This window comes from Camelus bactrianus, chromosome 9, assembly GCF_048773025.1.
Source record: "Camelus bactrianus isolate YW-2024 breed Bactrian camel chromosome 9, ASM4877302v1, whole genome shotgun sequence".
Lineage (NCBI taxonomy): Eukaryota > Metazoa > Chordata > Mammalia > Artiodactyla > Camelidae > Camelus > Camelus bactrianus.
Window position 1 is genome coordinate 60,766,100 of NC_133547.1, and position 24,466 is coordinate 60,790,565.

General features: G+C 40.3%; 2 protein-coding genes across 5 annotated transcripts in view; one reads left to right on the top strand and one right to left on the bottom strand.

Moving 5' to 3' along the window:
- NIP7 (nucleolar pre-rRNA processing protein NIP7) overlaps positions 1-24,466 on the bottom strand; it is a 64,125-nt gene that overhangs the window by 30,837 nt on the left and 8,822 nt on the right. The window contains exon 5 of one of the 3 annotated variants that reach the window (XM_045522294.2): positions 17,757-23,954. The exons of 1 other annotated variant lie outside the window; for it this stretch is intronic. In XM_045522294.2, coding sequence (XP_045378250.1) covers positions 23,841-23,954 — 114 coding nt within the window. In that variant the 3' untranslated portion in view covers positions 17,757-23,840. Of the gene's footprint in view, positions 1-17,756; positions 24,053-24,466 lie in introns of those variants that run through there. One more of the 3 variants, XM_010962548.3, reaches the window with a different exon arrangement.
- Positions 702-22,792, top strand: TERF2 (telomeric repeat binding factor 2). 2 transcript variants are annotated; one of them, XM_010962543.3, is made up of 10 exons: positions 702-1,095; positions 1,203-1,298; positions 1,931-2,061; positions 10,581-10,667; positions 11,738-11,884; positions 13,329-13,435; positions 14,624-15,016; positions 19,439-19,524; positions 21,118-21,161; positions 21,626-22,792. In XM_010962543.3, exons 1-10 carry the CDS (start codon positions 717-719, stop codon positions 21,782-21,784), a joined length of 1,629 nt encoding a protein of 542 aa, XP_010960845.2. In that variant the 5' UTR covers positions 702-716; the 3' UTR covers positions 21,785-22,792. The 2 variants fall into 2 exon arrangements, with proteins under 2 accessions (XP_010960845.2, XP_010960846.2); XM_010962544.3 differs by having other exon boundaries at positions 21,121-21,161.

Sequence of the window (24,466 nt, forward strand, 5' to 3'; positions counted from 1 at the left end):
GTGGGACATTATGCTGTACACCAGAAACTTCAATAAAAAAAAGATAAAGCATATATAAAAATGTAGTATAATTCCATCTTTTGGTAAATACACACACACACAAACACACACACACACACACACACACACACACACACACACACACACACACACACGAGACAATAGGTATACAACAGATATTAGAAGGCTGTAAACCTAAAAGTCAATTTATTTTTTCATGTGGGGTTATGGCTGGCTTAAAAGTTAACCTTTTGGTTTTTTTCTAATTGTTCTACAACAAAATGGGCTATTCTTGTAATTTAAAAAGTTATATGTTTTAAACAAGCAGAGGTTTCTGGGGTGCCCGCCATATTGTATTTCTTAACCTCGACTAAATTTACACGGGTCTTTTGCTTTAAACTATTTGTTAAAATATAAATTCTTTAATGCAGTTTCTTCTATTTACTATTTTTAAAAACGTTTAATAAGCTCCACGTATTTATTTTTCCATATTTTAAACAGTCCCGCGTCGCTCGTACAGTGTTCCATAATTTCGGAGCAAAGTTGATACTTGATCGCAAGCGTCTGTTGATTTACCCCGTGGATTTTACGGACTTCACATCCCAGAAGGCATTGCGGCGGGCACACCGGGAACTACGGGGTCCGAAAGGGGACTGTGAACCCTCGGTCCCTTCCCTCCCAGAAGCCCGCGGGCGGCTCGGAACGCCAACCATATCATGGCCGCGGGAGCCGGGGCGGCAGGCCCCGCTTCCGGCCCGGGCGTCGTGCGTGACCCGACAGCGTCACAGTCGAGGAAGCGGCCTGGCAGGGAGGGCGGGGAGGGCGTGCGGCGGTCGGACGCAATGGCGGGAGGAGGCGGGAGCAGCGACAACAGCGGGCGGGCGGCAGGGAGGCGGGCGTCCCGCAGCGGCGGGCGGGCTCGGCGGGGGCGCCACGCGCCAGGGCTGGGGGGCGCCGCGGAGCGGGGCGCGGAGGAGGCGCGGCTGGAGGAGGCAGTCAACCGCTGGGTGCTCAAGTTCTACTTCCACGAGGCGCTGCGGGCCTTTCGGGGTAGCCGGTACGGGGACTTCAGGCAGATCCGGGACATCATGCAGGGTGAGGGCCGGGCCGGGGGAAGGAGGCTGGGGTTCATGGGAAGGGGATCTGTGAAGCCCGAGTGTCGGGGTTAGGGGTCGCTGAACCGACGATGTCTTCTTTCCCAGCTTTGCTTGTCAGGCCCTTGGGGAAGGAGCATACCGTGTCCCGGCTGCTGCGGGTTATGCAGTGTCTATCGCGCATTGAAGAAGGGGAAAATTTAGGTATGGTCATTTTTACATTTTTCTCTGTGCTTGCTTATTTAAGATTACATTGTTGTTTTCAAACTTAGAGCTGGGTGTGAAGCATTCAGTTAAGTTGGGCTACTATGTTTCGATCCCAGTGGTCTTTTTTCCTTTTAGAGTATTCTCTGGCTTTAATTTTCTCCAGTTAGGATTCTCTTGGCTGCTTTTCTGTTTTTTTATTTCCTGCCACCTGTTTCTTGCTCCCCCAGTGTTGTTGCTATCTAAAGTGAGTTTATGTGAGGATGCCCATCCCCCCCCCCCCATAGAGTGTTTTTAAAGTATGAGCACTTTTTTTTCCCCCTTCCTGAATTGAACTTGACGGCTGTTTAGCAAACCGGTCTTCAGATTCTGGCCGTTTCTGAGGAGGATGTGTGTATCCTGAAATTTGAGATGCAGCTGCATGTGTTAAAAAATATTTTTTTACCTGCCTTGAAAATTACTTAAAGTCACTTGAAATTCATTGATCTGAATTTGTAAGTCTGTAGCCAATATGTCAGCAAATTAAATGCAAATCTTACAATATTTGCATGTTTTTTCTTTATGTATATATGACATAATTATGTTGCTCCTTAGATAACATATTACAGTGAAAACTGTGCTCTTTGTCCTAGACTGTTCCTTTGATATGGAGGCTGAGCTCACACCACTGGAATCAGCTATCAATGTGCTGGAGATGATTAAAACCGAATTTACACTCACAGAGGCAGTGATCGAATCCAGTAGAAAACTGGTCAAGGAAGCTGTAAGGCTCTATTTTTAATTTTTTTCCTTTTAACAAAAATCAGAGGTCCTGAATCAGTGCTTATCTTTTCTGTGTGGGATGGAGGAGAAACAGGGATGGGGAGAGAGCACGTTTGAGCACAATCAAACGCATAACTCACACACAGATGTTATCTCATCAGGTGACCCCTTCCCAGCCTAGGCTTGGAAAGAATTTGTTAATGGCCAGTTCTCAGCGTTTGTGATTTTGGTGGTCTTCCTTGTGACCCTGACAGGAGGAAGTGGGTTGGCATTGAAGACTGACATTTTGGAGTTGAAATATTATTCATTCAGGAGCATCCTGAAAGGGCTGGAAGTAACTGGCCTAGGGTTTGGTCACCCTTGTTTATAATAAACCAAGGAGAATAGCTGGTATCTTGGGAAACAAGGGACTGACTTTGAGCTCTTTTGTCTGCAGAAACAGAGGCTTAGGGAACGTTCCCTTGAACAGACAGAATCAGAGGTGCTTGGATAATCAGCCAGTTAGAAAAACAGTAATGGTAAAAGGCTGACACAGGCGGTGTTCTTGACAAGAAAAAAGCTAGTAGAGTGTCTAGGAATTTGGATTGGAACTGTGTCATGCTCAGGTAACTTTAAGTAGTGGAACTGATTTTTATGTAAAACATTGAAGCGGCCATGGAAACTAGTCAGAAAAAGCTTTTTTCTTCTTCAGTAGCCAAGGCTGGGGGTGTGGAAGCAGATGCAGAGGTGGAAACTGAAGACCAGCAGCTCAGCACTCCTTGGTGGTGAAAGTAAGGAAACTAGTAAAGAAAAGAGCACCTTCTAAAGACAGGGTCCAGGGGATGAGGAGGAAGATAAAACCTTGCTTAGCAAAGGAGACTTCCTGTCCCTTGGCTGTGTGCTGGGTACTCAGACACTCTGTTAAAAAAAAAAAAAAACTGTGTGGGGTACAGATAACTTTATTTATTCAGTTAAGGACCTTGGGTAGGAACTACTTTTGGTCTTGCAAGATTACTTAGAAAATTCCAATTCCAAGGAGGAATGATTGCAAGAATGAGTTTTTAGTATAGGTAAGTCAGGATTGTGTTGGAGATAAAAAGCCAGAAAAGACATACTAGCAAAGGAGAAGTCCATGCCTCCTTTCAGAATAGCTGAGGATCTTCTGAGAGGGAAAGGACAGTGCCAGTTCAGGTAATTCATGTAACTCCTGTAAGTAGCTAGCTCATTCAGAAATGCAACTCCTTCATAACACAAGGGCTATATAGATTTGTCTTCTGGCCCCTCTTCTGGAAGAGTGTGGGCTTTCATCTTTTGGCTGCATATTTAAGTTCATAGATCTGTTTTGGGGCTTCATTGGGAAAAACTGATTAGCGAAATCTACATTCCCTTAAAATAGTCAGTCATTTTTTTACATTGACTCCCTTCTGGTCTTCCATTTTCCATCCGGTACCAGATCTCTTGTTACACTTACTGTATTACTGTTACTGCTGTGTAACAAATTACCCCAAAACTTAGAAGCTTAAAACAACAAATATCTCTCAGTTTCCAAGAGTCAGGAATTGGTAGTGATTTGGCTGTGTTTTTGAATCAAGGTCTTATGAGATTATAGTCAAGCTGCCTGATCCTGCTAGGGTTCCAGTCATTTCAGTGGGATGGGTCTACTTCCATGCTCAGTCATATAGTTGTTAGCAGGACTCACTTCCTTGCTGGCTGTTGCCTGGAGACTTCATCTCCTCACCTCTCCATAGGGCTGCTTATAACATAGTAGCATGCTTCCCCTAGAGCACGTGATCTAAACCCAAGATAGAAAGCTGTGATCTTTTATAAACTAATCTCAGAAGTCACATATCATATATCACCTGACCAACTCTGGATTATGTTTAGAATGGGACTGTGCAGGAGGTGGGGAATCACTGGAGCCTGGCTGCCACAGTTACCTTGATCTCCTAGTTATTAAACAATACTAGATCACTTGTTTGTTCAGTTTTTTTTTTTTTTTTAATTTCTCATTTAGAGTCACAGAATATGTTACCTTTTGATACCTAGGCTCAATGAGGCTTTTTGATGCATTTTTAATCTCTGTGAAGTATCACAGCAATTTATTTTAAAGCTTATTACATTTTTTTAAAAGTTTATCAAGTAAGTTATTTATTAACTTCTTAGCATGTGGTCCAGAGATCTCTACAGGTCTTCGGGACCCTTTCAGGGATCAAAACTATCTTCATAATAATGCCAGAACATTAGCTGAGGGGTTTTTTTTTTGGAAATTAACATTTTTTTAATTGAGTTATAGTCATTTTACAATGTTGTGTCAAATTCCAGTGTAGAGCACAATTTTTCAGTTATACATGAACATACGTATATTCATTGTCACATTTTTTTCGCTGTGAGCTACCACAAGATCTTGTATATATTTCCCTGTGCTATACAGTATAATCTTGTTTAATTAGTTGAGTTTTTAAATGCATTGACATTTACACTGATAGTGCAAAAACGATGCTGGGAAACATTTCTGGTGCCAGGGGAGTGATAAACTGTAGTAGTAGTCATTGTATTCTTCATTGCCACATGCTTGCAGTTAAAAAAAAAAAAGTCGTTTCAATTAAGAATATTTTTGTTGAAGCAGTAAAAATTATTAATTTTAGTAAGACTCAACCCTTGAAAAAACACCTTCTCAGTATTTTGTGTGACAAAATAGGAAGCTTTCCTGAGCATTTCTGATGCATACTGAAACATGGTGGTTTTCTTTAGGGAAAGCACTTGTATGATTGAGTTGCATGCTGATCTAGCTGCATTTTTAATGGAACGCCATTTTTGCTTGAATAACTGACAAACTTTGGTTATTCAGATATGGTAATCTGGCAGTCATTTTCTTGAGAAAGAGCAAAGTGAACTTGTTGCTTTAAGGAAAACAATTGATAGTATTTGTTGCTAGAGATAAAATTACTGTTTTCAAGTGAAAATTAAATTTTGGAAAACTTGTATTCCTGTGCTTGGTAGCTTCCCAGTACTCAGACTTTTCTGATAAGACTGATGATGATATTATCAACTGTGATTTTAAAAAATATTTTTAATGAATGTATCAACATTTGGAAGGTCATAACTCAGTGAACCAGTATTTTCCAAATGATCAATGAATTGTATTGCAAAATCATTCTTGGGCAAAAGATGCATTGAAAGTGCAAGATAGACTAAACAGATTTTAATGTAACAATGATGAGTTTACTTGCTAAAGTTTGGTGTGTAGTCAAAGAGGAATATCCACAATTTTCTGAAAGGGCTATTAAAATACTCCCTTTTCCAACTTTATATCTGTGTAAGGTCAGATTTTTTAATATACTTCAACCAAAACACACCACAGCAGAATGAATGCAGAAGCAGATATGAATATATCATCTTTCTTCTAGTAAACCAGATTTTAGGAGATTTGCAAAAATGTAAAACAGTGCCACCTTCTCATTAAATTTTTGTCTTAGAAAATAAGTAATTTTTCATTAAGATATGTTAACTTGCAATGAGTTTATTATTTTATAATGAATCAATAAATATTTTAAAATTTTCTCAGTTTTATATTTCTAATATGGTGAATATCAACAGATATAACTCACATAAACAAAGCTCTCTGGGGTCCTCATTAGCATTTAAGAGTATAAAGAATCTCGAGACCAGAAAGTTTGAGAACTGCTTCTGTAAGCTGTTAATGATACCGAGACTCTGCTGGTTTTCTCTTCATAACTGTAAGAGAGAGTCCTCAGATTTCTGTGAACAGGGGAGAGTAACATGTCTGGTATGTTCTTGGGGAAGCATTTATTTGTTGCTTTTGCTATGCAGCTTTCTTCCTCATACCTTTGGTAATAGCACCTTGATTTTCTTTTGGGACCTTCTCCCACATGAGGTGCCAGTGCATCAGACACACTTAAAACTTTTAGTTCTTGAAACAGAAAGCTTTGCAAGGCTTTTTGATCATTTGTGCTTCCCATACAGCCAGGTTTCTTTCTGCGTTTGCTTTTTTATTTAGTCTTTCTTCATTTCTGTGAGTTTGGTTTTTTCTTCCTCTGTGCTTTTTGGCATTTCCCCCTATATAAACCTATCACCTCTATTGAAAATCTGTGCTTGGAATTTCATTTTTGTTTAAGTCAGCCAGAGACCATTGCTATTGCTTACACAATATGAACCTGAACAGATACATAAGAGAAAAAATTATACTTATTTCTGGAAACTTTCAAGTTTTTAAAAAGCAACGTTTCATCTCTTTAAAAACAAAAACAAAACAAAAAACTTCCCAGAAAATTAGTACATAGTTTTAAAAGATAAGCTCGTAACACAAACTTTGGAGGCAGACTTTTGATTTAGATTTTGAAAGCATTCACATTTCCTTATTTCACAAATTAAATGTAGTCGGATCTGTGTTCCAGGCCTGGGAAAGATAGATAAGCATACTCCCTCTGTCTTCTTAACGCAAGTGTAAGTCTTAGATAGAATGCATGGAGCAGCTATCTGAAGACTCAGGAATGTAAATGGCAGTAAGCAAATGGATAAGACCAGTTTGAGGGTCCACCAAACTGGTGATGAGTAGATTACCATTTTTTCCTCTCCAGTATCACCAAGCTTGGACTTTAAGTATCCTGAAACCTAGAAGTGCACCCCAGGTGTGAACAGAAAGAACTCCAAGAGAGGCTCTCTCTGGTTGGAAGGGCAGGAAAGGAGAGCTAAGTGGCAGAGAGGGTGGAAGAAATCCTGGGAGTTTTTTTGTTTGTTGTTTTTTTGTTTTGTTTTGTTTTTCCCCTTTTCTCTCTTCTCTTCTGTCCTAGAACCCAGGCAATACCACACTGATGGCAGCAGTGACCCAGTGATTAGGGCAGGCACCTAAAGATAAAGAAAGAGAACCCTTTCTCTTTAGCAGTGGAGCTGTGATCCCCAGAACTTGAAGTAAATTCCATTGCCTTTTTTTTTTTTTTTTAACTGTCTATCCTAATGCTTAGTCCTGGATACAGATGCAGTTAGTGTGTGGCAGAACTGGGAAACTAAAGCCCGAGAATGCAAGATTGGTTCAATATTTGAAAATCAATCAATGTAATCTACCCTATTTATCCAAAGGAAACCATATGCTCATATCAATTGAGGCAGAAGAAGCATTTGACAAGATTCAGCATTATTTCATGATAAAAACACTCAGCCAACTAGGAATAGAAGGAAACTTCCTCAACCTGATAAAAGGCATCTACAAAAACCCTACAGGTAACATCATAGTTAATGCTGGAGGATAGAATGCTTTGACCCTAAGATCCAAAATAAGGCAAGGCTGTTCATTCTCACCATTAACGTTCTACATCATACTGGAAGATCTAGCTAGTGCAGTAAGTCAAGAAAAAGAAATAAAAGGCAACAGATTGAAAAAGAAGGAATAATATTGTCCCTTTTTGCAGATGACATGGCTGTCCATATAGAAAATCCCATGGAATATACAAAGAATAGCTATAATAATTAAGTTTAGCCAGACTGCAGGGTACAAGACCAATATACAAAAATCAGTCATATTTCCATATACAGCAGTGAATGATCTGAAATGAAGTTACCAAAACAGTGTCACTTAACATTAGCTCCAAAAAGAAATACTTGGGTCTAAGCCTTAACAAAATGTGTAGGATCTGTATGTAAAAAAATACAAACTGCTGATTAAAGAAATCATAACCTAGTAAACAGAAAGATACACATGTTTAAGGATTGGAAGACCTAATATAGTTAAGATGTCAATTTTCTCCAGTTGATCTATGGACTTGATATAATTCCAGTCACTATCTCAGCAGGATTTTCTGTAGATACAGATTGATTCTAAAAGATATATGATAAGGCAAAAAAACTAAAATAACCAAAACAATTTTATAAAACAAGAACAAAGCTGGAGACTTACTACCCAATTTTAAGAATTACTATGAAGCTACAGTACTCATGACTCTAGATATATGGATTAATGGAACAGAAGAGAGAAGTCCAGAAATAGACCCATACAAATATGACTGATTTTTAATAAAAAATGTGAAGGCATTTCAATGGAAAAAGGATAGTTTTTAACAGATGGTACTGAAATGACTGGATGTCCATATGCAAAAAAAAAAATGAACTTTGACCTAAAACTCATCTTATACAAAAATTGATTCAAAGTGGATCATAATCTAAATGTAGAGCTGTAAAACTTTTAGAAGAAAACATGAAAAAAAAAAATCTTCATACCCTGGACTTAGGCAAAAGGTTCTTAGATATGATACTAAAAGCATGATCCACAAGAGCATAAATTGGATTTCATCAAAATTTAAAACTTTTGTTCTGAGAAAAACTGTTAAGGAAAAGACAAGCTACAGACTGGGGGAAAGTATTTGTGAATCACATATCTGATAAAGGACTTGTATACAAAAGATATAAAGAACTCTCAACAAGAAAACAATCCTATTTTGAAAATGGGAAAAGGACTCACCAAAGAATATACAGATGGCAATTAAGCACATGAAAAGATGCTCATCATTTAGTCAATAGGGAAATACAAATTAAAATCACAATGAATACTGGGACATATCTGTTAGAATGGCTAAACTTTGAAAACTAATACTGACAAGTGCTAGTGTGAATGTGGAGCAACTGGAACTCTCATACATTGCTGATGAGAATGCAAAATGGTATAGCTATTCAGGAAAAAATTGGGCCATTTTTTTTTATAAATATGCATTTTCCAGATGACCCAGGAGTGAGGGTATTTACTGTGGAGAAATGAAGTTATGTTCACACCAAAACCTGTACATGAATGTTTTAGCATCTCTTATTCATAATCACCAAAAATTGCAGACAACCCAATTGTTTTTCAGTGGATGAATGGATAAACTGTGGTACACCCATTCAATGGAATACTACTCAGCAATAAGAAAGAAGGAACTATTGATAATGCAACAACATAAACAGATCTCAGAGGCATTATACTGAGGGAAAGAAGCCAGTCTCAGCTACATCCTATAAAAAATAAGCCATATGATTCCATTTATATGACATTCTGAAGAGATGAAACAATGAAAAGATGAGTAGTTGCCAGGGGTTAGGGATGGAGGAGGTGACTACAGAGTGCAGCACAATGGAGGTTTACTAGTCCATGGTTTGTTTTTTTTTTGTATCCCCATTGTGGTGGTTACAGGAGTCAACACGTGTTAAAACTCAGAACAGTACACCAAAATAAGTTAGTTTTACCTCAACCAAGTTAACTAAAATTTTAAAGCATAATAGAACCTTAATGATTTATAAAAAAGTAAAACCTCTGTATTCTTCAAAACAGTAAAAATCGTCTTAGTATAGTTTTTCTGCTGAAAATGATGTGAATATGATTTGATTAAAATGAAAAGGTTTACTCTAGCTTCCCTGGCAGCAAGAACTTAGGTTTGTGCCTGCTATTCAAGAGCATTTGACCCCAGTTTCCTTTGCCTGGTATGGCTGTGCTCAGCACGCTGAGGGCAGAATCACCAGAGATTAGGACTTTCTGAATTCTTCTGCTATTCCTCCTTCTCTTGGTCTGTCTGTATCTCCTTAAGTTCTTCCTTGTAAAGACTGAAAACATCTGTGGACAAGTTTTCCGTGTGTGTGTGTGTGTGTGTGTGTGTGTGTGTGTGTGTGTGTGTGTGTGTCTTACACCTCTCTTTGAGACAAGATTTAAGGTAGCTACTGCATCCTGTTAGATAACTCCAAGTAGTCCCAGTTATTCCCTGGCTTTCTAATTTTTTTTTAAGTGCATGTAACGTTTTTTAAAATACCACTTTTAATTTTCAATCACTGTTATTTTCCCTCTGCATATGTTCTCTGAGGGTTTCTTGACTGAAGGACTCTCCTTTTCCTCTGTGGCTGATGAGACCTCATCCTACCTAGAACTTAGTGCTCTTTCTTTCTTTGCTGCTTGTGAATGAGCTGGGTTTGTCTGTCTGTGTAACTCCCTGCACACTTTAATTGGTGTTGGGCAGCTGGGGTTTACAGTAGGGAGACTGTGCCGGTTCTTCTACCAAACTGGCCTCAGGCCTTTCCTGAATGGAACTAGCAGAACTTTGTGGTCAGCAGATCACTTTTTTTTTCCCCACAGTATGTCCTCCCCTCATTCCCCCCATTACATCAAAGCTTTTGCATCCAAAGAGAACAAAACCAATTGTTCTGGGGGCCTGGAATGACTCCTGTCCATTTTGCCTTTCCTTAGGAGATCTGATCCTTATTCAGATTGAGTAAATGGTCTGTAATCCAGGGGCTCAGATTTTGCTGTATCAGCCATTAAAAAAAAAAAATCCAACGTCATGTTGAAAATCTACCACCTTACACACTGAAAGAGAGCTTACAGTTGTTCATACCACTTGAACAGTAATTATTAGTTTTTAAGTAGAGGAATTTGATAGAATGTGAGAAAGTTCTTGGGTATATAAGACAGTTTGACTTTTTAGTAGAGCTTATTTTGATATTTGATATTCTGATTACACCTTTCATTGTTACAACAGTTTTTTAAAAAGTTTTTTCCCCCTTTTGTAGGCGGTCATTATTTGTATCAAAAACAAAGAATTTGAAAAGGCTTCAAAAATTTTGAAAAAACATATGTCCAAGGACCCCACAACTCAGGTAAATTTGATACATTTTTGCTCCTATGACTTAAGTCCATCTCATTGCTTTTTGCGAGGAAGCAGGGAAAGGGTTCTCTGTCAGGAATGCTATCTCTGTCAGGAATATTTACCTTTAAATATTCAGCACCTTGAGCATGTTGTCTTTTATATTCGGGATAACTTACTGTTAGATTGGCTTTTCAAAAACTTGACAGATTTACACAAAACATTTACTTGCCCATTTCCATCTGGTTTATGACAGAACTTTATGTGATCAGCACCAGGTACTAGGCTATCAGGTTTTGTTAACACGTCTAACTTTATTTATATAATTGCTGATCTTGCAGACACTTGAGAATATGCTTGGTGAGGACTTAACTCCTGTATTTTCTGGTGTCAAAATCTCCACTGGTACCCTGCCTTTTTTTTTTTTCCCTTTATAAATCTAAATTTTATTTTTTGACAAGATAATACATGTACGTAATACAAAATTCAAAAGGTACAACAAAAGAGCTTAGTGAAAATTCTCTCCCCTCTGACTCGGCTGTCTTGTTCCTCTCCCTAGAGGCAACCAGTGTTTTTTGCTTTGATCCTTTCAGAGATATTCTAGGCATATGCAAGCAAATAAGCGTGCATGTGTGTGTATTTACAGACATACACATGTATCCATTCTTCTTGTTCTTCCCGTATACGTGTGTGAGCATATTCTACACACTAACTTGAGAATTCTGTAAATAGCTTTTTTCATTTAATATATCTTGGAGATCTTTCTATATTAGCACATAGGAAGCTTATTCATCCTTTTTTGGTTCTCTTTTTTGAAAGTTAAAGTTTTTTTGTAAAAGTATAAAGATACTTTAGATCCTGAGTTCTTCATCCTTTTTTTTACGGCTGCATAGTAACCCACTGTGGCTGATGTGTAATTTATTGACCTGTTCTATACTGTGGTTAGGCTTCCCTTCCTATATATACCAGTGATACTCTGTGACAGCATTGTGAAAGTTCTGACAGTGTTGTCTCAACTCATCATCGTTGCCTTTTTACTGGAGTTCTCCTTTCTCATGTTGCGCATATTGGTCCTTCGTGTAGAAGCTGAGAAATGATCTCCTGAACATTATCCGTGAAAAGAATTTGGCCCACCCTGTTATCCAGAACTTTTCCTACGAGACCTTCCAGCAGAAGATGCTGCGCTTCCTGGAGAGTCACCTGGATGATGCGGAGCCCTACCTCCTCACGGTGGGGCTTGGCCTTCTCTTCCCAGAGCCATGACGTAGCCTTGAGGATGTAGAGGCAGTTACGAAAGGGCAGCTCTTTTTAGAAGTGAAAAGAGTAAATGTGTGGGAGAAATTCCGCATTATATGCATTATCTATCTTAATTAAATGCCTTAAATATACAGAAGCAGAGATCCTGGCAGAGGCAAATGGAACATACCTGGTTTCCCTCATCTCCCATTTTTACTTTCACTATGTGTGATTCATCTGTGTGGTGAAAGTAGGAGAACATTCAATTAGAATTGATGGTAGTCCAAAGGAGATGAAATCTGAGTTAAGTGTGGGAGGAGGAGTGGTGGTAGATATGGTATGATGGTGGTTGTTAACAGGAAGAAGGCATAACTGGAGCAAAGGTGTGACTAGAGTATGATAACCAAAAGAGGTCAAATGACATACTAACTGGATCAAAGGGATAAGCATAAAGAATGGAAGCAGCGAGGCTCGAGATAGCATGTGGAAGAAGAAGAGCCTAGTCTGTTGTAGAAGGTGGACCATGAACTGAGTGAGAAGGGTTTTCTTTAACCAGGATTCTGAGAGTGTTGAAAATACCCTAGCTCATAACAGGAGAGCTGCAAGGCCCATTTCAGATAGTGTCAGTGATCCTAGTTATTTGGGAACTCTCAAAATTATTTGTAAAGCAGATAGTTTGGAGTATTCAAGAAGCAATTGTCAGGATATTTGAGCCTGGCCTAGGAGTCTTTGCTTTGTATTCAGGAAACTGGAAAATAACCTGTCACTATTTCTGTTGAGGATAGAACTCAGCTCTTAAGATATCACTCGTTACAGATATACAGTCTAAAATGGAATGATACTGGACTGATTGGAAATGTATAATACTTCAGTCGGAGGGAGACAGATGAGCAGTTGGAGTCAGAGTAAGATTGCCCTGCTCAGGACTTTATGTGGTACAAGTAAGGATTTTCAGAGAGTTGTTAATAGGCAAAACATTTATGGAAATATAAAAAATTCTATATACAAACTAAAAAACATTAATATAGACATTAGTCATCCCTAAATTTCCCCCAAAAAGTTTGCCTTTTGTATATACAACTAGATTAGGGATGCGATTGGAAGGATGGAAGAGGAGATGCAAAGTAAAATCATGTAACTATTTGTTGTCCAAAATAACCTTTTGGAATTCTTGCAATGTTAAACTGCTTAGCACCACTCAGATTGAGTTCTCCTTTAGTATAGAAAACAGTGAGCCATTTTTTGAGGAAGGAAAGAAGGAAGAAGTTTGAGGTAGTTCTTGTAAGTTCTCTTCCTTTTTACATCCCCCTCTAGTTTATGCCTAAATTGAATTTGTAAGTGAACGTGCTTGTGTTTTGAGTTTGTTCATGGTGAAAGAGTTAGGGAATTAAAGAAATTCTGTGACTTCCTCTTCCTGATGATATCTTTCCTTTCCCAGATGGCGAAAAAGGCTTTGAAATCTGAGTCCTCTGCCTCAACTACAGTGAAGGAAGATAAACAGCCAGCACCAGAGCCTGTGGAAAAGCCACTTAGAGAACCTGCAAGGTGAGAGGGATGCCCTTTTGTGATCTTGGGTGAAATACTGGGGCGGTCTGTTGGAAGCGTAGTTGTCTTCTTAGAGCAGGATCAGTTCTTCCTGGTGGTCTGACCTCCTAACATGTTACTGGGTTACTCATACAAGGCACTGTGGGATTTACAGAGCACACCCTGGGAAAATGAGAATATTTAAGACAGGATGTCAGATCCCTGGCAGCAGTTCCTCACTGGCTGTTCCCCCCAGGTTCTTTCCTTTTGTGTTTCTCTCTCCTTGCCTTACCCGTATTTACTCAGTACTTCCTTGTTGATACCTGAGCTCTTAATGCAGTGTTCAGACTTGTGAATCATTCCCAAGACCAGTTGCCAGAGCAGGGGTCACTCATTTAGATGCCTTTGGGGGCTTGGTAGGAAATGTTAAGGAGCAAAGTGGGCCTAGGATAATACAGTTGAGAGCATAGGACTGTGATCCAGAGAGGGCATCCTTAGGAAAAAAATTTGCTTAGGTTAGACAACAAGACACATCTGCCAGCTGAGTTTGGCCTGCAGGCTGCCAGTCTGCCCTCTCCTAACAGTTTTTATTTAAAGCATACTAGCTATTCCAAATGATAGATGAACTTAACTTTATTTTAAAAAGGCAGTTTCTCTTTGTTCCAAGAGTGTGTGGCATGCTTCTTACTCTGAGAATTCTCAAGAGAAAGGAGAAAGAGGGCAGAATGGAGACCAGTCTTTTACTTCTCTCACATGAGGGTTGGACTGGGACAGCTGGAAGAAGCATTTAGACTTCACAGTGAGATTGCTGGATTATCAGTTGGTTGTCAGGCACTCCGCAGAGTTCTTGCACTATGGAAAGCATCTCTTTAGTTCATGGAGACTGCATGGATTTAGCAGCACACAGGCTAAAGAGGTCTCTGGAGGGAGTGTCACTGACCCTAGTACCTTTAGGGTTCTCTTACTTGAAGTTTAAGCCCCATAGTTCTAGTTACAGTGCATATTTAAAGGTTCTGCTTAACACTTACAAATGGGAGCTTTTATAAATAAAGGTTGTATTAAGCAACCTCCCTTTTTTTCAGATGAAGAGTCCTCCACTTGAGGAGTCCTCTGTCTGATTTGAAGCTTCACGCTTTGGAAAAGCTGCGGCTGCTTGGATGAGCCTCAACAGTGGTGAAACTGATCTTTTTATGTTTGCTTTCCTTGCAGGCAACTCCAGAATACCCCAACCACCATTGGAATTATGACTCTGAAAGCAGCTTTCAAGACTCTGTCCAGTGCACAGGATTCTGAGGCTGCCTTCTCAAAACTGGACCAGAAAGATATGGTACTTCCTAATAAAGTGTGCCCACCATCACCAGCCCTCAAAAACAAGAGACCGAGAAAAGATGAAAACGAAAGTTCAGCCCCTACTGAGGGTGAGGGTGGCGCTGAACTGCAGCCCAAGAACAAGCGCATGACAATAAGCAGATTGGTTTTGGAGGAGGACAGCCAGAGTACTGAGCCGAGCGAAGGCCTCAGCTCCTCCCAGGAAGTCATTCCGGCGCCACCACCCAAGCCCACCATTCTCAACCAACCCCTCCCTGGGGAGAAGAATCCCAAGTATGAAGACCTTCTTTGTAGCAGTTTTGGGGCTGGTTGGTGGTCCTGGTTGGGCCTGGTATTGCTTCCATGAATGAAGTAACTTACAGCTAAGTTATTCACCACCAAGGCTTGCTCAGACTGCTAGAATGTGACTCGGGTGTGGGCAGTGACGACGTAGCCATTCCTGCCAGTTCTGAAGCCCCACACGTGGGCTTCCAGGCATTGCTCTAGGGCATGAGTGAGGTTGGAAGGGTATCAGAGCCTCCTACTCACTGCTGCTTTCATTTTTTAGCAAACTTCTGAGTGCCTTGTAAATATTAATCTTGTTTGTTAAATTCACTTGAATTGGGTCACGTTATACTTTGATCCTTAGTAGAGATTCATGACTGGTTACAGTTTTTTTACCTTTTATGAGCATTTTAGACATGGCAAATTCGAACTGATCACTCACATTCTGCTAGGTTCTGTGGGGCAGTGGTTAGAATGCTTTCAGTTTGCTCCCCATGATCATGGCCCCCAACCTGGCTTTCAGCTTTGCTCCCCTTTGTGGCTTCTTGTGGACCCTTCCTCTAGGCAGACTGGTCCCCCTGCTCTCACTGGAACACGCTGTTTGTTTCTCCTGCTCTGTTCTTCTAGCTGCCTCTCATACCCCACGTTTGGCCTACTATTCATCATTGTTTGTCCAAATCCCATCTGTCTTCAAAGGGAAGAGAAGCTGATGTTGGCTAAGTACTTTCTGTGGGCCAAGCACTTCCATGTATTATCTTACTGAATATCTACACTCCTCTCTCTGCCACTGAGTTATGAGCCCCATTTTATAGATGAGGAAAATTCAGAAAAGTTACTAACTTGAAGTCATACAGCTGAAAAGTGGCAAAATTGGGCTTTGGGATTTTTAATCCCAGTCAGTCCTGACACAAAAGCCTGTGGCCTATACATCCTGTATACCAAGCTGCCTCTTAAAATTCTGCTTCTTCCATAAATTTCCCCTGGTCACCCTGCTGTAAGTGATCACCTTGATGGTCTCTGAAGGTCACTGCCTTCTCTACTACTGCTCTCTGTTGTTTCCTGGGGACCTATGCCCTGGCATGCATGTGCTAGGTGTCCTGAGGGGCTGTGGCATCTGATAAGTGATTTATACTGGAGTGCAAATCTGCACTATATGCACCACTGCCTGCATTTGGAAGTGAGTCAGTCATTGGCTGGGCACACAGAAGTGGCTCAATACTCTTTTGCTCTCATTTGATACATGATCTCCTTTACTCCTCACAGCAATCCTGTGAAGTATAGGTATTGTTCCCATGAACAGATGAGGAAACTTGAGAGGGTACATGACTGCAGTGGTTTTGTAAATGGGAGGGTACGTGAAGGTTTCAGACATATATACCTCACTCATGTATCAAGCGTATGAAGTATCATGGGTACCCCAAAGCAGAGGTTGGCAAATTATGGCTCCTTGGCTGAATCCACCTGCTGTCTGTTTCTGTAAATAAAGTTTAATTGGAACACAGCCACACCCATGATTTATGTATTGTCTGTGGCTGCTTTTGATGCTACAGTGAGTTGAGTATTTTGCAACAAAGACAGTTAAGACCTGCAAAGCTGAAGATACTATACGGCCCTTTACAGAAAAAATGGACCCCAGAACACCAGCTCTAGAAGAAGCACATGTGAGGTGCTCTTGAGAGCTGCCGGGAAGAAGAGCTGAGCCTGCTCAGCAGAGTTGTGGGTGGAGCAGATGTTGAGCTGGCCTTGAAGAGTAGGAGGTCACCCAGCATGTAGGGAGGTGGGGGTTCTAGGCAGCGGGAACCCCTTGCATTAAGGCATGAGGAAGCCTGGTGTGTGCCGGAAAATAGCCTGTACAGCGGGAGAATACAGTGCTTAGAGGGTGTGGGAGAAAAGTCCAGGTGGGTGATGGGCCAGATCTTGAGTGTCTATTATAGTCTATCAGGCAGGGTTCTCAGGAAAAGCTTCATATCACAACTGTGCAATGTTTAGAAAATACATATTCCCAGGCTCCTGACTATGGAATTAGAATGGGCAGGGGAATGCTCTCTAATCTGCTTTTCTAACTGCCCAAAATAAATCTACTACAACTAATCTGAAGGCCCCTGATGAGACACCACTGAGGGCTTTTGAACAGCCAGTGAGGGAAAGAGGGTGGCTGGAGACTGCTGCCCAGACAGCAATCAGGACCTGTAGAATTGGAGGAGGGGAAGGCAGGGTTAGGGTCTGTCACCTGGAGAGCAGGGCTACGACTACTGGATTTTACTTCTATAAAAGGCTAGCAAAGTGTCAATATTTTAGCTTTGTCAGCCACTTGCGTCTCTGTTGCATATTCTTTTCTGTTTTGTTTTTTTTTACAACCCTGTGAAAATGTAAAACCATTCTTAGCTCATGGCTGTACAAAAACCAGTAGCCATAGGCTGTAGTTTGCCAACCCCTCTAGACCATGAAGTTCTAACGTCACCAATCAGGCACGCAAGGAACCAAGAAGTGACCTGACTTGCCCAGACCTCACAGCCACCTAACAGCTAAGCAAGAACCAGATCTCAGCCCCTTCCACAACATGAGAAATTAGGAAATACCAGAATGTTTAGATACATAATAAATTTATGCTAAGTTCAGAGGAGCAGAAGGTTACCGAAGTCATTTGAAAACATTGTTTGCAGGAAGAGTGAACAGATACTTAGGTGAAAATGACGGATTCAGGGGTTAAAATCAGTTATCCCAGCACTTGGATAAATAAACAGAAGACTGTAATCCTGACTTTTATTTATGAATAGTAATTAACAGAGTTAATATCCTGAGAAGGAAAAACCTAAAATTTTTTTTTACTTTGTCTCAAGCAAATTAGTTATTCTTAGAAACAACACTTTTGGGAATACGATCCAATTTAAAAACAAAGGAAAGTAAGTAGTCCACCATTGGTGTCGGCCACTTAGTTCAGTAATTTCATAGAAAACTCATGGCACTCAAGGAATTTTTTTCAAGTCTGCACTTATTAAGCAAATTGCCTTCATTACTCATTTGCAAAATATCCAGACAGCCTTAAAAATAAATTTTGTTTCATAGTAGGGAAGGAGACACAAGTTTCTATTCTCTTGGTCAAGTTTTTCATGTTATTTTGATCTATATAAATTCTTCAAAACTTAATTCAGATACTTTCCATATTTGTAAAGGATGTTATAATTCTGAGGTCAGATTTGTACTATGTTCTGTAAGACATGACTGTAATTTTCATTTATATAACAATGGGTTTTGGATTATTTTTCAGCTTTAGGACTGTTTTGGTTACACCTGAGTACTTCAGATTTTATGTTCAGGAATGATTTTTGTTTGTTTACTATTCTAGTCTTTGATGGTGTAATTCTTTTGCAGCTCTTTGGTAATCTCATTATTAGTTTAGCTAATATCTCTCCAGCTTCTGTTAGGGTGTGTGTACTGTGCCAGGCATTAGCAGTAGACAGATGAGGATATAGCCCCTGCTGTCAAGGAGCTTATTATGGTGATGAGCATGGTGTGAAACGGCTGTGTAATAAAGTGGAAGCACTTCCACAAGGGCACAGGAGTGGGGACTTTTTGTATGTGTTGGGCAGGCTTCATTGAGAATTAGGGCCTTCAAAGATGGGCAGGATTTCACTTGACAGGGAAGAGAATCCCAAATACAGAGAACAGTAAATAGGAAGGAAAGCACGGAGCTTATAGGAGGAAGGAGGAGCAAAGGGCATGGCTCTGCTGTTGGAGGGGTGCAGGTGGAGGGGTGATGGGGTGCTGGTACGGAGAGGAGGCACTGGTGAGAAATTGACTGGGGCCAGACAGGATGATTTTGGTCCCCCATATGGGCATTTTAGATTCATTGTGTAGGCAGTGAGAAGCCATCACTGAGGAGAGGAGAGATGTGGTAATTTTAGGATAATTGTTCAGGTGGCTTTGGAAGAGGAAGGGACTAGGGGAAGAAACTCCAGTCGAGAGGCTAGTGTAATACTGGTGAAAGGTATTGGACCATGGACTTGGACTGGAGGAATGGGGAGGGAAAGGAGAGCAATCCAGAGATAGGAACATGTCTGTGAAGGAGAGGAAGGAGTTTGGCAGCTTCTAGGTTAGAAGAATGCTGAAACCTTTAAAAGAGTCCAAACCAAACAAACTAAAAAAAAAAAGAAAGAAAGAAAGAAAAAAATCAGGAAAATGAACAGAATTTGGAGGGTGATGGTGATGTGTTCAGTGCTGAGTTGAGGGCTGGTCCTGCAGCCTGGGGGATGTTGACATGGAGATGCCTGGCCAGGTCAGGATTTGGGAGTTGTGTGTAGGTGAATCTCGAACGTAGTCACAGCAGAACAGGGAGGAACACAGGGCCACAAGTAGAGCCAAGGACAGAACGTGGGATGACCTAGGATGAATCTGTCTTACACCTTGTCCTCTTCGTTGATCTCCCCGCAGAGTCCCCAGAGGCAAGTGGAACAACTCTAATGGGGTTGAAGAAAAAGAGACTTGGGTGGAAGAGGACGAACTATTTCAAGTTCAGGGTAAGCAAGGAGCTCCTCGTTGGTCTCCTTGACACCTGCTGAAGTGCAGATGCACGTTCCAGAGACTGCATGGCTCCAAACCAGAAGAAGGTTAAAAGTTCCTCCTCATGATTCATGAGGAATCAGTTTTATGTCTCTTCCTATTAAACAAGGGAGACTATCAAAGCTGCACTTTTATGAAAATTCCTGGTTTGGTTGAATAAATCCTGTATTTAATTGTAGTTGATGTTCTTCCTAAAATCTTTTAATTAGAAAAGGTAGTGGTGGTCATTCCCTACATTTCTTGTTTAAATAATCTCTTACCAGTTGCTATGTATAAATGTTTTTTCTAAGATGAAACTTTTCTTTAATTAATACTAAACTTCATAGCATTTGCATTAGGAGCTCTCCCACCACATATTTTGTGCTCTAATGGAAATATCTACATGCTAAACCTTAGTTTGGGAGATTCTGAAGACTTCTGTAACACAGCAACAACAGTAATCCTTTGCCAGTCCCAAAGGTTTTATCTTTAAAAAGTACCTTTCATTGGCAAAAACATAGTTGGCAAAATCAAGATTACACAGAAAATGGTGGAAGAAACAAAATCTATAAAAGTGGCATTAAGTATTTTAAAAAACAGTATATAAGTTTTAGAAAACATCCGCTTCCTTTGCAGTTCTAATTTGTCAGTTTTAGAAAACCGCTTCTACTCTAGTATGAAATACTCCATAATTTAAAAATAAATAGTCTTCTCCTGTAAGTATCCCTTCTCCTGACTCACCGTCCTCCACTCTTTAGGAAGCATTGCTTGGGATAGTGAAATCTGCTCAGCCAGACACACTAGCATGTTTCACGTTTATACAACTTTGCCTTTTCTTGCAGCTTTTAAACTGGCTCTCTCTGGCTTGAAATAGCATGTCCTTTATACTTGTATACCCTCCTGTAGCCCTCTGGTCCTTTAAAAAATTATCTTGGTCCATGTTTTTGAGGCCTGATCTATTTCCACATGGTGAGAGCATAGAGTTTGAGCAGCTCTCCCATGGTCTGTTGCAGTGGGAGGCAGTAACTGGGAAGCAATAATTATTACCCCATTCTTTTCGTTTGAGGACTCGAACCAAAATGATCAGGGATTTAAAAATTCAGAAAACAATAAAATTTTTATTTAAAGCAATGGTTAGCAAGGGGTTATAAAGCAGAAATTTTATATATATACACACACATATATTATCTACACATGCATATGTATGTATGTGTGTATATACATATTTATATGTATTGGGATTTTAAATACCACAGTCCCTCAGTAAGTTTAGCAAATGATACTGGTTTTACTAAAGAGCCTGAAATCCATCATTAACCAACATATATTAAATGCCTATTTGTAAAGTACTTGCTTTGCAGATTCTCATGGGCAGAAATGACTGGTATCTTGTAAGCAAAGAACAAAAACAAAGTATCCTTTAGTGATGTCCTTTCTTTTCTCAGTTTGAAAAATCTGAATCAAGTTTTCCCTTTGGGGACATTCTATGTCTTTTTTTTTTTTTTTTTTTTGTGGTTTGTGCTGCTCAGAAAGGTGAACTCTGAAATGAGTCTACTTTTAATGTTTTCCAGCAGCACCAGATGAAGAGAGTGCAACCAATGTAACAAAAAAGCAGGTAATTTAAAATTCTTCTCTTATCTTTTCTGGTTGTGTGGGTAGAACAGAGTTAAAATAAGTACTCACATCTCACAAGCATAGACTACCCATGCCCCTGGTAAAAAATTTTACTTGTGATTTTTGGATAATCCAAACTAAGTTAAAATAATAGTAACTCTCTGGAAGAAAAATCTAGAAGGTCACAAACCTGATGCATTTCCTGACCATGAACCACACAAATTTGAAGTTTTGAATGTAGAAGTGATTACTGAGGTTGAAATGGCAGGACACTGAAAATTAGTAAATGTCCAGATCCATGGTGTTAACTTATTATCTAGCTCATGTTTTAAAAATATAAACCCTTCCTCTGGGTTCAGATTACTTTCCTAGGATCCAGTTTATCTCTTCACTGTATGCAAATGTGAGTAAGTGGAGAGACAGGTTGTGATAAATCCTTTGTGTGTGTTTTTTGTTTGTTTGCAGAAGTGGACCGTGGAGGAAAGCGAGTGGATCAAGGCTGGAGTGCAGAAATATGGGGAAGGAAACTGGGCTGCCATTTCTAAAAATTACCCATTTGTTAACCGAACAGCTGTGATGATTAAGGATCGCTGGCGGACCATGAAAAGACTTGGCATGAACTGAAACAGGCTTTCACTTCCACAGAATTCACAGGAGCATGGTTCCTAATAATAGCCCCTGGTAGTCTGCTGTTTCTTTCAGAAGCTGGGCTGGGATGAGAATTTTGGGCATCCTCCTCCTATGTGGGGGAGGTCTGAGTTCCACTTCATCACTGTTGGAGATCATGGAGCTGAGAAACAAAACCAAGTCCACCCCATGTCCTTGGCAGAGATGACAGGCTCATAGCTTGTACAGTGCCAGAATACCATTAGTATTTCCCTTCTTTAGTGGTTTGCTTGAATTTAAATCCCCAGTAATCCGTAGAACCTTCTCCTAGGAAATGGTGGAGTCTGTTAGGAGCCACTTTTGACTCCATGACCTGTTAAAACCAGCAGCTTGAGCATTATTTGGAGTGAACTTGTTCCAGGTAAAGCTTTGGCGTTCTGATGCAAATGCAAAGGAACTTCGTCTGTCATGAACCCAGGTTGATGAGAGACCAGCCCTGGTAAAAGGACAGTCCCTTTAAAAACTGTTTAGCCAGTTGTGACATCAGCACCTAGACCTGACTGCCTTGGCATTTGCTCTTCACATCTGCTGGGCTGCGTAGGCAGGTTTAACCTCCACTTCTCACGTGGTTGAAGCAGTTTGTCATTTGGTAAAATGGTGATTGTAGATAAGCTTAGTCCCTCCTTCCCACCCCCTCTTCCCAATTCCCTTCTTTATGCTGGAATTTTAAAGCTTAAAAAAAAAATCTTGATTGAGTATAAATGCCTAATTCCATTCTTTGTGAAATGGTTGCTTCCGCCTGATTCCCTGATTGTGCCGTGTTAGTGTCTTGCACTGGAATTCAACATTCCCTTCTCCTTTTGTACTGTGTTGTGCTTGCTGTCTCTCTCAGACATCCTTAAAGACTGTCTTTTTAGCAAACAAGAATTTCAGTAAAGTGTTTTCTGTAATCTTTTTTTAAAATATGAGAACTAATTATTGTCCGTAACTTGTAGCATTCTTCATTAAAGTCTTGCTTCTCTCAAATTTAAGTAGCTGTTTAATTGCAGCTGAAAAGATGGAGGTAGCAAAATGTTGAACAAGCTTAGCTGCTAAACTGTCTACATTAAGAAACTGATGTCCAACTGTATTGGATGTTCTAATCCTTGGAGGCTGTGCAGGATAAAGATGTGGAAGTTTCCTCTTAATTTGTCCATTTCCTCATATAATGTACTTCTGGGGATAAAAGAATTCCCTTTTTCTCACTTTTGAGTGAGTGAAAGGCACAATGTAAAAAAGTACTAAAATCTTAAAATTCATCCTGTATTTAAAATATGGAAACTTTGTTCAGCCTTATTACTTATTAACTACGTGTTTGGGGGTTTGGTACTACTGTTTTTTTGAACAGTTAACCCCAAATGATACCATGAAACTACATGATAAAGTAAGAACGTATCTCCACTCGATCTGGTTGTAGCTAGTTGGGGTCTCCCAGCAAACCAAGCTTTAGGATCCAGAAGCTTTTCCCCCTCAACTCTCCCATCACTAGATGGTGCTCTCTAGGTAGAAGAGTGACACTGTGATGCATAACTTCAGTGTTGTTTTTATTACAGTGTCACTGAAATGTGTACGCATGTAAAACTGCCTGCAGCTTCTACAGAACTATAAAACTTACCATGAACTGATGACTGTTTTGCTGAGCCTAAGTCATTGCTCACGATACGAGCAGTATTAGGGCCGTGGCAGTGGTGGCGCACCAGCGGGGGAGCCTCTCCCACTGTGTGCTCCCAGGCTCTCCCATCCTCACCTTGGCAAGACTGCTGCAGAACCCCGTGCCTCCAGAGTGCTGGATGTCACGTGGCCTTCGCTGGAACTGAAGACAGTTATGAAGTCTGTTCTTCATAACACAGAGCTTGTGACAGTTAACGGTATTACCACTTGGAATTAATATAATACATTCTGGTGCAATACTTAATTAGAAGGTACTAATGCTGTTTTGTTTCTCAAGATTATGGCTGGGATAAAAACATTTAGATGTTGTCAGAACTCAGACTGACGGACACACTGTCCTGGTGGGTAAGAGTGTGAGGCTGACTCAGGGCCCCAGCTGTGCCGGCTGTGCTTGCGGATGGTGGGCCAGCCACTGGAATCTCTGGATGTCCATTTCCTCATCTCTGATGTAGTAGGGAGTGGTACCACCCTTGTAGGGCTGTTGTGAGAATAAAATAAGATGCAAATAAACCTCTTAGTTCAGTGCCAGCCATGAAGTCAGTGGGTGTTCAACGATACTCTTCCCCCTTTTGGGTGCTGAATAAGTTGGAGATAAAAGAAGAAAAATCAGTGTAAACTAACTATACTTCAATTTTAAAAAAAAAGATTGGGGGTCTGTACAATATAATAATCTTTAAGTGGGTTTTGGATAGCTTTAGATGAAGGTATCCAGTCGGGTGGAAGGTAGTAGAAGGAAGGTTATCGGTGGAGGGGTTTGACCACTGTCTCTTGCTCACTCCATTCATGCATTTAAATCTTTGCACACTCTTCATACTGTGTGTTGCTCTTAAGCTGTAGCACTGGGCAGAAAGAAACCCACTGAAACAGTTGCTGTCCTGTGTCTTATAGAAGCAACTGGTGTCATCTAGCAATTTGATACAAATAAGAGAAAAATCTCTTTAGCCACCGTGTACTGAGAAATGAGTCTGTACATTCACATGGTTGTAAGTA